This window comes from Aspergillus thermomutatus (assembly GCF_002237265.1).
Source record: "Aspergillus thermomutatus strain HMR AF 39 chromosome Unknown NODE_65, whole genome shotgun sequence".
NCBI lineage: Eukaryota > Fungi > Ascomycota > Eurotiomycetes > Eurotiales > Aspergillaceae > Aspergillus > Aspergillus thermomutatus.
The window spans coordinates 79,198-94,377 of NW_020798114.1; the positions used below are offsets into that span (position 1 = coordinate 79,198).

General features: G+C 50.0%; 5 protein-coding genes across 5 annotated transcripts; 3 read left to right on the plus strand and 2 right to left on the minus strand.

Moving 5' to 3' along the window:
- Positions 1-498: 498 nt before the first annotated feature.
- CDV56_107449 (uncharacterized protein) lies at positions 499-1,262 on the plus strand (the record flags this gene model as incomplete). The annotated part of the gene is made up of 2 exons (XM_026761068.1): positions 499-685; positions 772-1,262. The coding sequence occupies 2 exons, from the start codon at positions 499-501 to the stop codon at positions 1,260-1,262; spliced, it is 678 nt and encodes a 225-aa protein (XP_026615479.1).
- A 252-nt stretch (positions 1,263-1,514) lies between these two features.
- CDV56_107486 (telomere maintenance protein PBP2) lies at positions 1,515-3,042 on the minus strand (the record flags this gene model as incomplete). Its single annotated transcript, XM_026761105.1, has 3 exons — positions 1,515-1,537; positions 1,600-2,479; positions 2,533-3,042. 3 exons carry the CDS (start codon positions 3,040-3,042, stop codon positions 1,515-1,517), a joined length of 1,413 nt encoding a protein of 470 aa, XP_026615480.1.
- A 973-nt stretch (positions 3,043-4,015) lies between these two features.
- Positions 4,016-5,157, plus strand: CDV56_107596 (uncharacterized protein; the record flags this gene model as incomplete). Its single annotated transcript, XM_026761215.1, has 2 exons — positions 4,016-4,201; positions 4,285-5,157. The coding sequence occupies 2 exons, from the start codon at positions 4,016-4,018 to the stop codon at positions 5,155-5,157; spliced, it is 1,059 nt and encodes a 352-aa protein (XP_026615481.1).
- A 5,942-nt stretch (positions 5,158-11,099) lies between these two features.
- On the plus strand, positions 11,100-13,239 carry CDV56_107866 (putative Kelch repeats protein; the record flags this gene model as incomplete). Its single annotated transcript, XM_026761485.1, has 3 exons — positions 11,100-11,544; positions 11,608-11,753; positions 11,806-13,239. The coding sequence occupies 3 exons, from the start codon at positions 11,100-11,102 to the stop codon at positions 13,237-13,239; spliced, it is 2,025 nt and encodes a 674-aa protein (XP_026615482.1).
- Positions 13,240-13,564: 325 nt separating this feature from the next.
- Positions 13,565-15,079, minus strand: CDV56_107942 (pyridoxal phosphate-dependent decarboxylase family protein; the record flags this gene model as incomplete). The annotated part of the gene is made up of 1 exon (XM_026761561.1): positions 13,565-15,079. The coding sequence occupies one exon, from the start codon at positions 15,077-15,079 to the stop codon at positions 13,565-13,567; it is 1,515 nt and encodes a 504-aa protein (XP_026615483.1).
- Positions 15,080-15,180: the final 101 nt, after the last annotated feature.

Below are 15,180 nucleotides of genomic sequence, written 5' to 3' on the forward strand. Positions count from 1 at the left end.
CTGAGTATCTTGGTCTATCTTCTATGTTGTTGAGCTGCAAAACGGGGTGTCATGGCATGGCGTGGTTTGAGCAATGCCAACAATCATTGTCTGTACATAGATTCAATTATGGTTTGGTTCAGTTGTTGGTATCTTCGATACAAACCTAATGATTGAAATTTCTCTTGCAATAACATGCATTGCTCATGATAACTCTTGGATACTGCTTGTGTTTTTAGTGGTAGTTCCACACTGTACCTAAAGTTGGGTCTTATGAATAAGTGAAACTGACATCATCCCCACCAGTGACATCAACTGCACTTTAAAGACTACTTCATTTACTACTCCGCATCTGATGCGACGAGCTTCTCTTCTCGTTTCTTATAACAATAATTAGCCAGCCCAAGAATAGACTAGACCAACTTCCTTGAAATATCTACAGACTTTACTCACACCCACCGATATCCAACCTATACTTCCAATACCGCAGTCCAAAGCCAAACCCACCAAGAGAACAAAATGGTCCTCCCAGTCACCGAGTTCGTGGTCTTCAAATTGAAACCGTCCGTAAAACCAGAAGACCCCTCAAACGAGGAAGGCGCATCCCTATGTAAGATATTCTCCGCGACAAAACAACAAAGCGGCCACCAGAGCTCCGCATGGGGGAGAGCAGTCGAGGACGAGAATGTCGTGGTGTGGGTAGTCGGTGAGTTCTAGCAAAAACCAAAGAGCTTCTCACTTGACACTAGCTTGTATCTATCAGGAGATGTCTAATGGTTTGTGTGAAAATAGTCTGGGAAGACTCCCACGCCAAATGCCAGGCAGATCTCCTCGCCCCATACCTCGAACCAAACTCCGATTTCATCACGTTCTACGCAACACTTAACCCACCCATCTCCGAAACGGAGACTTTAACCACGAACCCGGTCACGGAGCTGGCGACGTTGTCTTTTCCCAGTTCGCTGAATCCCGAGGAGCACAAGAAGCTCAATGCGGATCTGATCAACTTCCGCGCGGTGCTGACAGAGAAGCTGTCCGAGAAATCGCGGCCGAAGTCCTGGACCATGGCGCAGATTCAACGGCCAGGGACATTCCAGCATTCGAAGAGTCCATCCGGGGAGGCGTTCGTGTATCTTCTTGCGGTGGGATGGGAGAGCGTGGATGCCCACATGGCGGCTAGGGAGACCAAGGAGTTTGCGGAGTCCATCGAGCCGATCCGAGAGAAGATGCTTTCTGCTGTGCAGGGACTGGAGATGAAACATGTCAGCTTCAAGAAGATCTGATTCTTCGTGAAGCAAAATGTTGCGTTAGATTGTAGGAGTGGGTGAGCACAAGGAGCAAAAAATAGGAGAACACGTGGATTGCTATGAATACTGGAGTGATACGCAGAGGGAAAGACAGCGCCTTAAAGTAAAGTACAACGCAGAATATACCCGAAAGAAACATCAAAGCCTCCAAGGAACATAGTAGACTTTTTGCATGTGACACAGACGGTCGGCTTGCTCCAGGACACAGGGAATTGAAATTTGGTCTTCTCAAATGCGGTGTTTTTCGCTTTCTGTGTAGCACGGTTAAATTAGCACTGATGTTGACTCAAGGTTCACAAAGGGGAGTACTAACCAAGTCGCGAGTAAAGCATGTAGAGAGCCATTTGGTTGCATTCCTGGGTTCCGGTAATGGTCACCAGGCGCTCATTGCTGTTCTCTTGGGGCTCATTGATCTTGATCACACTGCCACTGAGGTGTCGGATCTCATTGATCTTGGCACCGCCCTTTCCGATGATGGCACCGACCATGTCATTGGGAATGTAAATCTGCTGAGTCAATGGCTGACCAGGCATAACCCCTCCAACAGGTGTAGCAGGGGTAGGGGCGCCGCGTGCCTGAGCGGGCTGCGGTGCGCCGTATGGAGCAGGCTGATGGGGGCCAGCTCCTGCATAAGGGGCATGGGGAGCAGCACCATAGTGCAAAGCCGGCTGGGCCACAGGTGCGGGCGCAGGCTGACCGTGAAGGTAAGGGACGCCATAAGCGCCTGCAGCAGCGCGATTGGGGTGGGGATGGTGTCTCTTGAAATGTTCTGGATGGCCGTATTGACCACCAGCGGGCTGTGGAACATACGGGACAACCTGCATTCCGCCAGGCACTGCGCCAGCAGGGCCACCGCTGCGAGTGGCATAAGCCGAGGCTGCAGGACCTCCAAAGCGCTCAGTGAGCTGCTCAACGAGGGTTACGGCGACGTAGTAGGTAGCGATATGGACAGAATCGGCAACGCCGAGAATTACAAGTGACCGCTCAGAGGACAAGGGAAGGCAAGAATCGGATGCATTCAGCCGGGCACCAGAGGCCTCCTGAATCTCGCGAATGCGGGAACCACCCTTGCCAATGATCGAGCCAATAAGGAGATGGGGGATCAGCAAACGCAGAGGGTATGTCTTGGATTGGGCGGTAGAGGGGGCATCAAGAGGTTCATTGTTCAGTGTACGAATGATCAAACCAAACGCCTACTTGAGATTAGCAACCTTTCACACAGCGAATAGTAGATCAAAAAACCAACCTTGGCAACAGCATCCTGTGGGCCGCTCACGGTCAAGATACGTTCAACTGCACCACGGGAGTAGTCGCTGACGGTGCACTTGGCTCCAGACAAATGACGAATTTGAGATACATTTTCCCCACCCTTGCCGATGACTGTGGCAGCTTCCTGGCTGGAGATTACAGCGCGAATGTGAATCCAGCTGGACTCATCTTGTGGGCGGTGCTGTTCGGGTTGAGAAGCAGCGCGCTCGCCATGAGACGCAGTTGACTGAATTGGCTGCGTCTCGGTGGATGCACCCTTACCATTTGGAGCATCAGGAACGACAGTGTCGCCCTGGCCATCAGCGGCGGCACTTGGTGCAGCGGAAGACTCAACCTTGGCATCCGTATAGGCCTCCGACTCGTCTCCCTTTACTACTTTGTCCAAGGCAGGACGCTTGGCTTCTGGCTGATCATTTGGTCCGGAAGGCGAAGAGGGGTCCTCCAAGGGACGCTTGGTCGATTGCAGTGCGGATGGAGAAGCAGACATTGTGTCAACTGTGCAGTCTGGCTTCACTTACGCAAGAAGGCGAAGTGTCAAGAGAATAGCTTTCTTTTTCTTTTCTTTCTTTGCTCTGCCTGAACTGACCGACTATGTACACCAGGAGTTCCCAATAAAACTTGCTGGTGCAGGCGACCGACTGGGAAGGGAATCTGGTGCTTGAAATGACTAGGAAAATTGGTGTTCGTGCACAGTGAAGAGAGCAAGGTTGGTGGAGGAAGGACAGTCGACGAGGAAGATGTGAAGAGGCTGGGTTATCACGGGCCTTGGCTGTTGGAGCAGGAAGCTTCACCAAGATGAAGCGGTGCTAAGGTAGGAGGGTACGATGAAGCGAAGAGGAAGTGATGCTGGATGGTGATGGTAGTGAGAACTCAGAATCCGGACGTGCTCGGAAGGCTGCCAATGGGGCGTTGGGAATAAGATGATGAATATTAGAGCAGAATAAAGCCCTGAGCAACTGCCAAAAATCCAGACGTGCAATTCCTCCGCAAAAAACGCGTTGTCTCCCAACACAGAGGCTGCTGAATCACCGCCACGCAGTAATGGCCCGAAAGGGACTCGTCACAGCTGGAGTCAACACCGAGGACTGAAGAAACAAGCAAGCAGCAGCTATTTGCTTTACAGCTGCACAGAAGATGGGAACGAAGTGAATGAGGCTAGGTAGAGATGACGATGAATAAAGAAACGTCCTCCAGATGTAGCGATGAAGAGATGATGTTGCAAGAAGAGGTGAAGCAAGCTGGTCGCACGGGTCACGCTAGTCCAAATTGCGCTAGCGCAGGGGATGTCATCACGTGAGAATTGGCATCGTGATATGGCATGTGCAAAACAATCATTGTTAGTAATTATGAACAGTTCTCGTTCGGTTGCTGCGTGTTCTCAAGTACAAGGAGACTCGCAGTAAAGTCAAGCAATAGACTCTTCGGCAGATTGAGATCTCGCAGAAATAAATAAAATTGCTATGGATGTCTCCCAAGAAACCGTTGATAAAATCCAACATTTCGCGCAAAAGCGCCAAAAAGCGGAGGAGTTCTACGACGAACACCCGATAAGCCCAGCTCTTTTCGAAGCTTACAACCGCAAGTTGGATGAGACGTTGACGGAGCTGCAGGCTCAAGTCAAACGTCATGAAGATGAGCTGCGCAAGGTACGCCAATGAGCGCCTAGAATATGAGCCGACAGTCGCAAGAGACATCAAGCATGAATAAGGAACACTGACAAGAGCAACAGCTTCGCATGACCACCGCGATTGATTTCGCTCAAATTAATGCAGATCCTTGGGCTCGTGTCTCCCACGTGCGCAGAGCCAAGAAAGCGTATGATGCTGTTCTGCAATCAGAAACGCGACTGCCGAGTCCAGGTTCTCCTTTACCTTCTCTACTTGCGGTTGACGCGGCATCTCATCTCATCAAGGAGAGTAAGACCTCCATTTCACTGACGGTGGAGAAACTGTCTGCCGACCGTCAGCGCTTGAAAGTGGAAGAAGCCAATTTGCGCAATGCGCAATTGATTAGAGACGGGTTGGAGAAAAGAATTGAGCGGCTGAACGCAGAAAAATCGAGTCAAGTCCAGAAAACACCTGCGCAGCTTGCGCATGATCTCGTCAAAGAGCAACAGGAAAAGATCGAGAGACTTGACACTACTACAGAAGAGCTGAAGACCTCTCTCTATAAATTTGTCGAAGATACACTTGCCCCAATGCTCGCTGCAGAAAGTCTGGGCGGTCCCACTGTCGGAGATGCGATGGAAATTTCAGACGCTACCTTGAAAGCGGGCTACACTAGCCATGGGAAGCCTAAGAAACCAAAGACCTCGGCCGAGGGGGCTTCTGACAGTGGCCAACAGCGGATCGATGAGCTTGTTCGTCGCCAAACTGCGCAGGAGGGCAACCAACAGGCAACCCCTATGAACAAAAGAGAGGCGGCGGCGGCTGAGATGCGAGCTCTTCTTACTGCTCTGCTAGATGCGGATTACTCCTACATAGACCTACCGCACGAGTCAGCGGCCTCGCGCTTTCTAGTAAGAGCCAAGGTGGCTCAATTTCATCCGCGTGATGCCAGGAAGCTGCGATTGATTGATTTTGGGCGCTCAATAGTCGATTGAGATGACTACATGTATCATGCTACATCCCCCAGCTTATAAATGGTATCATAATTCACCAAACACTTGGGAAAAGACAAACAGTCAGACGCCATCCCCATGGATATATAGCGGCTCAACCGAAAGCCAGTAAGAAATCTAGAACGGGCAAAAACCACGCTTTTCAAGGCCACAGGAGCGGTTCCGGAAAACCCCAGGCAGCAAAACGCCTGAAAATGCGAGAGATACATCAAACGCTCATCAAAAGTTCAATGCTTGGGCTTTGAAATATACCGCTAACGTCATAAATGAGACTCGTAGAAAAAGAAAGACCATAGGCAGGTATCAGACGGGCATCATTCCAATGCTGGAAGAAGTACTCTTGGCAGTATTTTTTGCTTTGGGGCCAGTTCGGGAACCGGCAGAGCGCTTGTCGACATGATCAGTGGACTTCTTTCTAGGTCGCGGTGTTTTCGTCCTTGAACTCGACCCGGTAGCGTTCTTGCGGTGGAATCGCTTCTTGGACGAAGTCTTTCTTTTCTTGGAACGGTTAGTCTGAGTGTCTTGATACTCGTTGTAAGATTCAGAATCTGTCCCTAGCTGCGATGGGAAGTATCGACTTGAAACAACCTTGTCTTCCTCTTGAATTGATGCCAATTGATCCACGAATAGGTCTTCACCATCGCTAAACTCGTCGTCCGAGAGGTTGTACACGTTATGATGGTTGGGATCCGGAACAACATCGTCGTTATTGTCACGTTCCTGTTTCAATTCCTCATACCGACGCTGAGCATCGCGTACGAGCTTCAGTATGGGTGTTCCGTACCGATTGACCTTATCTTGGTCTATTCCAGGGATCTGAGCAAGTTCCGACAGGTCTACTTGATATCAGCATTCTTCCTGGTTGGCCTGAAAATTGGATGATTCACTCACTTTTAGGAAAGACTATGGCCATTTCGCGCAGAATCCCGTCACTGAAAGGCTGGTTGCGAAGATTCTTTCTGAGGACCAACTGCCGTAAAGTCAGCGATCTTGCCTTGATAATGAGTATGAGTGGGGCACCCTACATCCTGACAGAAGCTCTTGGCATAGAACATGAAGTCCTCGGCGACAGTTTTATGGAGAGAATCGAGGCTGTCGAACCGCTGGTCACCGGTGATCGGCGGACCCGGACTGCGACGGGCTTCATGTCGCGGCTTGCCGGCTATCCGAATCTGTTCAAAGCCGTCACTGTCCATTTCGCCGTCGGAATCGCGTTGGTAGCGATACTGTGCCAAGCGTCGGCGATTTGCTGATTGCACGGGAGATGAGACATTTGTGGACTGGGGCGCTTCGGCGCGAGGTCTGACAGCTGCCGTTGGGCCTTTTCCATTTGGTGATACTTGCACGGGCATTTTCAGTTTGCACCGGCCGCTCTCGAAATCAGCGGCACGCCGACCAAGCTTGATATATTGGACTGCAAATCTGCTGCCGTTGACCACATTTTCTTCGAAGAGAGCCCCCTCGACAAGAAGATATTGAAAGAGTCGTTCCGCGACCTGCAAGTCCAGCCCCGATCCTGCGCCGAAACCAGGAGCATCCTTGTGCTCGGGGGAGCGGAATCTTTTCACGCTTCCCCGGAAGATATTCACGCAATAGGACATAGTAACCTTGTCCTCGAGGTCCTGGAAGTATCGCACGATCTTCAAAACAGAAGCGGCTTGCTGAGAGAAGTCATGGTGCTCAAAAATAGCGTCGGATTTGCAATTATCGCAAGACTTGTTGCAGTCATTTTGGCGGAAATATTCATTGAAGTATGCAAGAATCTGCACTCTTCTGCAATCTGCAAGATTAAGACAGTACTGCATAACGTTCCGTAACATTTGACGCTGTCGATGTTTCTGTTGCTTGTCACCCTCGCCTTTGTCGATCATACTCATGATGGAGGTCGCATCCCGATAAGAGTAATAGAGGTAGCAGCCGGAGCGCTTGCCATCCCGACCTGCACGCCCAGTCTCTTGGTAGTATCCTTCTAAGCTCTTTGGGATGCTGTGATGAATGACGAAGCGTACGTCGGGCTTATCGATACCCATTCCAAAGGCAATAGTCGCAACTATCACATGAACGCGGCCGGACTGCCACCATTCCTGTACCTCCGCCCTCTTGGAGGAATCCATACCAGCATGATAATATTCGGCCTTGATGTTGTATTGCGATGTAAGAGCTTCTGCAACAGTTTCACAAGTTTTGCGCGACAGACAATAGACAATGCCAGACTTATTAGGGTACGATGTTTTGATTATGTCGGCTATGCTATCCAGGACCTCGGCAGATTTCGTCTTTCGTCGTACCTCGTATGTCAGATTGGGACGGTTGAAACTTTGAGTAAAGATCTCACAACCCTCCATCTTCAGGTTATGAATGACGTCTACCTTGACATTCTCTGTTGCCGTGGCAGTCAATGCCATCATCGGAACGCCGGGCAACTGATCTCTGACTTCTCCCAGCGCTTTGTAGTCAGGGCGGAAGTCGTGTCCCCATTGACTGACACAATGAGCTTCATCAATCACAATGCGAGCAAGTCTGCGTCGTCTATTGAGTTTCTCCAGGCTTCGGATGAGAGCTTGACTCTTGTTGACCATCTCCGGGGTAATGTACAGCAGTTCAATCTGTTCTTCAGCTGTGGGCCCAGACAGTGTTTGCATAATCCATTGCCTCTCCTCTTGCTTCGTTTCACCATTCAATACGAATGCTTTGATCTTTAGTCGTTTCAAATGTGATACCTGGTCTTGCATCAAGCTTAAAAGCGGCGACACCACGATTGTAACTCCCCTGGTTGAGCCGCTAGTAACAACGGAGGGCAGCTGGTAGCACAGGGACTTTCCTCCTCCCGTAGGCATGAGGACGAAGGTATCCTTTCCACTCAACGTAGCATCTATAGCCTCAAGCTGGTTCATTCGGAATCCGCGAAGGTGGAACCTATCTCTCAAGACACTTTTCACATCCTTTGTCCACGGATTTTGATTCCATAGGGGGTTGTGGGTTTGCGACTTCTGTGTTGCAGGCATACGAGACGCGTTCCCGGAAGTCTCAGCAAAGACTCTGCGAGTTTCGTACCCGGAGGTCTCGGTTGTCAACGTCAGACCGTCGTCAAAATGCTCTGCAGCTTCCAGCATATCCACATCATCGGCATCCAAATCAAACTCATCGACGTTGCCAAGCGGACGCGACGGACTCCCCATAGTTCTCGTAAAAGCTTCATGTTCCTCATAGATCATTGGCTCAACCAACCCGAACTCATCAAGCGCGTTACTCCCGCCAGGGGTCTTGAATGACGTGCCAGACGTGCGTTCGGATACATTCGTCCGCGAAAGGTTACGGTCAAACGAGTTCCGCACGGGAGACATGATGCGAGAACCGGGAGCTTCTCGCGCCTTTCCCAAACGTACAATGTCCCCATTCTTCAAAGGTCCCATAGAACGTGGCCCGGAGTCGCAGGAAGCCTGTTGCGAGCCACGTTTTGCGGCATCTCGCGTCATTGAATTCAGAGTCTCAGAGTCAATACCGGCTCTTCTCAGTAGGCAGCTCATATTCTCCTCAATCTTCTGAAGCTTTGAGGTGACGTCTCGACTTTGAGCAATTTCGTCCGGCATCGTTTGAGGGTCACCGCCTCGTGAAATTAGTTGTATGAGAGCTTTCTTTAAGCTCTCCTTCTTCGCTTCGTATGCCTGATATTCCTCTTTCTCTTGTTTCAGCAAACCAATAGCATCCATTTTTTCAGTGATGGACTTGTTCTCAGAGATGAACTCGGGCGCTGGCTCGCCTCGCATAGCTTGTTGGTAGACGATTTCCGAATTCTTTGTGAGGGTGTCTTGGAGATTTGATAATAAGTCGTCAAGCGAGGTAACTGGAAGTTTTAGAAACTGAAGAACGGCTTGATCCCGAGGTTGAGATCCAGGTAAATAGGAAGCGACAGGCGCCTGAGAAGCTTGCTGATCACTCGCATGCACCTTGTCCTTTGACCCTGAAGCAGGCGCTAGGTTGCTTCGCGGTATGGCACTAGCTAAATGCAAAGTGGGAACAGAATCCTTCTTTGATCGCTTTGAGGGCTCAACGACTTCGGTGTCGCTGACAGAGGAGACTTGGGGGAGAACAGGATACAGGGCGTCGTCATCACAAAGAATCGGATCCTCTTCCTCTTCAATCCATTCAAATAAGTTGTCAGTGTCGTCATTATCGTCAGAATCGGCTATGACAGTGTTTGGACGAGCGGGCCGAGATAGGGACGCCTCACGTTCCCACTGTTTCGCCAGTGACGAAATACGATCATTCGAAGCTGGTTGGGATTTTTTCGATCGAGCTTGGGACTCACGTGGCAAGCAACTGTGTTCAGGATACGCAGATTTTGTGGAAACGAGAGGCGAGGGCGAGCGAGGTTTGTGGGCGCACCGTCTTGGTGACAAGAGATCTGAAATGTACTCGTCGCTTTTCCGTTTCCTGCCCCTCTTCTCGATCGGTTCTTTGCGGGACGCAGCATCCTCTGTCCATAATCGCCGTGGTGTACCAAAATCTTCCACCGTGTCAGACGAGGCTGTAGGCTGTTCCACGTCGCCTGTCAAATCGATAGAATCAATATCCAGTAACGGCGAGGTCAGATCCACCGCATGCTTTGATCGAAGTGGCGTCCTTAATGGCCGACTAGGACTATCAAAAGAAGCAGAAAAGCCTCGCTGAGTCGCTACATAATCCGGATCATCGTCAGCTCAAGGACGCACCTAGCAAAAGTTCACCATCCTACCTTGAGCAAGACCGTGCTGGTCTGCTGTTCCTCTCTGTTCTGTAAAGGACTGCGCTAAAGGGCGGACTTTTGCGGCATTTGGAGTGCTTGTCGGGCGTTCTCCAGGGCGACTAAGCAATCGAGATTTACTCGCGGATTGAGGGGCAAGTAGCAATCGTGCCATGTTCGTGTCGGAATCTACCTCTGTGACGTTGCCTCCATCATCACCTTTCTCTTCGTTGATTTTTATATTTTTGATGGCCTGGGAATCGCCCACATCAATACTATCCGATCGATCGATGCTTGCATTCGAGTCCGCTTGCTGAGGACGAGTCGTAGGCCGTCGACTGGCAGAGTTCTGAATCTCTTGGGCGAATGATGTCAACGAAGGGTATAGTGAAGGGCCTTGGTCCAGCAGCCATTTGAGATGGACGTCCAGATTATTTTTAGTCATAGAGACGTCCTTTCGGGTTCATGATTGTGCTCGTGCCTCCAACAATGTCAGCGTCGATTTCTGGTGGTATTTGATATCGCGTTGTCAAACAATTCCATATCGGAGAATAAACCAAGCGATAGACGCGTCTCTACACGCTGTCACGTGGGCAGTGCATCAAAACGGGGAAATCTTATCTCCTGCTTATCTTGAATGCCAGTACATTATTGCGGGCAACCCAGACACATCAGTATTCTGGAAATGTATGCTCTCGAGATAATAGAACTCTTCATCCATTTATTTAACTTAATCCAAGGCGCTTTTGAAGTTGTATCTTGATTCCAGCCACATAAATTTTGTCTCCTGGTATTCTTCACTTGAGGACTGCGGGAGTAAAGTAGGATCATAGCCTCGCGTAATGTATGTCCAAAAGACGTAGCCTCTGCAGGAAAATCAGCTTGTAGGTGAATTTACACCTGGTTTTTAGTCCTCTTTTATCATTAGGCGTTTGTAAAGTCTATATGACTACTGTTCTCATCGATAGCTGTGTCTGTGTCTGCGTAGTATCTGTTTTACAAGATAAGTGGCCAAATGCGGGGGTGATCTTTTTTTTTTTTTTAACAAACCCCCGCGCCATATGGATTCGCTCCGTTGTGGCACCAATTCAGAGAAGTAATTGCCTCGCGTTCACAGACAGTGGGTTATATTCAGAAGCCAGAAAGACATCAGAAGGTACAAACTTAGAAGTCAAACCCAGTCCATTATCAATTGTCCAACATGGGCAAGAAAAACAAGAAGTCCACCGAGCACAAGGAGCGGGTAGCAGCGAAGCAATCCAAGAAGGCTGCGCAAAAAGAAAAGAAGAACAAGACAAAGGGTCGCGACGCAGATAGTGACGCAGAAGACGCCGATCTGGATGCGATCCTAGCACAATATGCCGAAGAGCAAGCTAAATTTCTAAAGGTCACTGAGGTAGTCTCAGGACCCCCTTCTCCACGTACCTCTGCTACAGTACTTGCGTCTCCCTCAAATCGGAACGAACTCTTGATATTTGGTGGCGAGTACTATGATGGCACGCTTGCTACATTCTTCAATAATCTCTTCGTCTACAACATTGATCGAGATGAGTGGAAAGAAGTTACCAGTCCCAACAGCCCTCTACCTCGAAGCGGACATGCCTGGTGCCGTGGAGGAAATGCCAGAGGTGTCTATTTATTTGGAGGTGAGCCTTGTGCAACCTAAGTATCCTGGATGAATCACACTAACTGTTGCCTCCAATATTCAGGCGAATTCTCTTCGCCAAAGCAGGGGACGTTCTATCATTACAATGACTTTTGGCATCTCGACCCTGCCACAAGAGAATGGACTCGTCTCGAGACCAAAAGCAAAGGCCCGCCAGCTAGAAGTGGCCACAGAATGACGTATTTCAAGGTGTGTGTCAAGTCAATCGGCTCCTAGTGACTATCATGCTGAGTCCATCTAGAACTATATTGTCCTCTTCGGAGGGTTCCAGGATACTTCACAGCAGACAAAGTACCTCCAGGACCTGTGGATTTACGACTGCTCAAAATTCACCTGGTTCAGTCCTACACTGCCCCCGGCATCTCAAAAGCCTGACCCTCGGTCATCATTCTCATTCCTGCCCCACGAGTCTGGAGCCGTCCTGTACGGTGGCTACTCCCGCGTGAAGGCCTCTACCGGTGTGGGAGGAAAGGCACAGAAGGGTGGTCCTCAACGGATGACCATGAAGCCTATGGTCCATCAGGACACTTGGTTTCTACGAATTACACCACCCGAGGCCGATGCCCCTGCGTCCGCGGCTCCTACGGTACGCTGGGAACGCCGTAAGAAACCCGCAAACTCGCCCAACCCGGCCCGTGCTGGCGCCACTATGGCGTATCACAAAGGACGAGGTATCATGTTCGGCGGTGTCCATGACGTTGAACTCAGTGAGGAGGGAATCGATAGCGAGTTCTTTGACACGTTGCTTGCCTGGAATACTGACAGAAATCGTTTCTTCCCTCTGACTCTTCGCCGTCCAAGGGCAACCGGTAAGAAGCAGCAGGCCAACCAGGTGAGATCCCGAAACCGGGCAAAGGCCGATGAAGAGGAGCTTCTTCAAAACCTGAGAGCCTTGGAAGCAAAAGGAGGGCTCCGCGATCTGGATGATGATGATGAGTTTCAGCAAAGCGCCCAAAAAACGGAGGACGAGCCCTCGGAGCCAGAGAAAGCTTCTATTGTACGCTACGAGATGCCTCACCAGCGTTTCAATGCACAACTGGCCGTGCAAGACGATACCCTATTCATATTCGGCGGAACGTTTGAGAAAGGTGACCGAGAGTTCACTTTCAATGATATGTACTCCATTGATTTGGTGAAACTCGACGGTGTCAAGGAAATATACTACAAGGAACCCGACAACTGGCATCTTCTCAACGAAGCGGAGAGTGACGATGAGATGGACGAGGACGATGAGGATGAAGACGAGGAGGAGGAAGACGATGATGAAAACGCAATGTCCTTGGACTCTGCGTCCCCAGCACCTACCGAAGTCACAGTACCGTCAGTCACCCAGGGAATGGAGCAGCTTGAAGTGGAGGAACAGGAAGCAGAGCCCTCTGTGCAGGACAGTCGACCTCTGCCCCGACCTTTCGAGAGCTTGCGTGACTTCTTTAGCCGTACATCTGAGGAGTGGCAGAAGATCCTGCTAGATACCCTGAAAGAGAAGGGCATGGCGGTAGAGAAGAATGTCAAGGAACTACGCAAGGATGCGTTCGATATGGCGGAGGAGAAGTGGTGGGATAGCAGAGAAGAAATCATGGCTCTGGAAGATGAACAAGAAGCAGCTGGCATTGGCGAGGTCGTTAGCATCGCTGACCGAACTGATAATCTTGGTGGTGCTGGGCGACGTAGGTGATGTATGTAAATGATACATACCACAAGAATGCTATTGAACATGAATGCATACTGTTCGGCTTTGATTTTCTCAATGATTCTCAAATCCACGGCATAGCTCAAGACCATTAATATTTCACCACAGGAGCAGATGAACCTAAGAATGGACCGATGTCATGTTCAGATTTAGTGACTAAACTCTAGGCGAGATATATACACATGCTGGTTATCAACATCTTGTGACAAACCAGAAGAATTGAGGTGCATTATGCTCGCTTTCCTGGCTCTCAGCAAACATTTGTACAGGAGAATGAGGATTCATCGGAACTGAGACAAGTCTATCGACGCTATTTGGCCATACTTTCCAGAACATCAGTCACAATCGCAAAATCCCTCTCCACGTCGACCCGCCAATTCGAAATAGCGATGCGGCAAGCCGATCTGCCCTGCCACGAAGTACCAGAGACGAATATTCTGGAAGTTGCATTTATTGTCGATGCCAGTCTTTGATTGAGTTCATCATTCTTCGCGCTGAAGAGGACGCTCATATACGTCTTGTCCAGTAGGTCTTCTTTGTTATTCACTTCCGGTAATACTTCGTAGGCCGGATGATCAAATACCCATCCGACAATCTTCCTAGCCAGCCGTATCTGTCTCTGAAGCACAGTTTGATATCCTGCGCGGCCGTAAGCCAACAGCGAGGTATAGACCGGCAACGCTCTAAATCGCCTAGAGTTCTCGATTCCAATATTCAACGGAGAAGGGATTGAGGGCCCATCCGCCATGCTGGCCGTCAAATAGGCTGCATTGGCATTCTGGAAGACATCATGTGCTACTGTGGCGTGACGGCAAAGGAAGAACCCACAGTCGTACGGCACGTTGAGTAGTTTATGTCCATCGCCCGTGATGGAGTCTGCTAACTCGATGCCCTGACAGCCTTTCTTGATGGAAGCAAACTCCGGACTATCGTCCAGAATCCGGCCGAAGATGCCAAATGCTCCGTCGACGTGTAACCAAGCGCCATATTCATCACAGAGCCTGCGTATTTCAAGCATTTCTTCAAGACCAGCTGTTGCGAAGTGTCCGGTGTTGACCTCACCGCAGGACACAGAGACGATAGTTGCCTTTTCAGATCGCGCCAATTCTGCCTCGAGTTTTGCTAGATCGAAGAGAAGCGGATTATCATCACGGCAGATGTTCTTCACATTTGCGCGGCCGATCCCTAGTATGCCTGCTGCTTTCACCAGAGATGAATGAGGTAACGTGGAGAGCACCTGTAGCCCCGATATGCCGGAGGCTTGCATGACTTCGAACAACCCATGCTGCCCAACGCTCTGCAAAGCGGCCCCTCGCTTTTTCGCAGCGGCTTTCACAGCAAATTCTCTTCCGCAGGCCAGACCGAGAATGTTACTGGCGGTTGCTCCAGTCGTAAATGTACCATTATACCAAGAGCTTCGATCCAGCTGAAGGAGGTCTAATAACAAACCCAGCGCATTATATTCGACATCCGTAGCAACTGAATGCTCCGGAAGATGCACCTGGACGTTCTGGTCATAAGCGGAGACAACGTTATCCGCAAACAACGCCGCGGGGGTTACGCCGCCGGTGATGAAGCCATAGTAATTGGGGCTGATACTGTTGCCATTCAAGCCTGGAACAATATCATCCAGGATATGCTGCCTGGCGGCTTTATACCCCATTCCAGCATTGGCTAGCGATTGTGGCAGAGATGCTCTTGCGCGTGCCAGATCGTTGGCACTTGGTAAGACACCAGACTTCCATTCGCTCTGGGCAATCTTCCATAATTCCTGTTGAAAATCTTGCTGCGTTTCGAATGTGGTATCGACGTCTTTCAACTCCATGGTTTAATATAATTCAGATTATTTAAAGTTGAGTATAGGGGAATGTGAGTGTGATTCATATATATACCCCCGATTCATGGCAGCCTAGCTCTGGTGGGTAA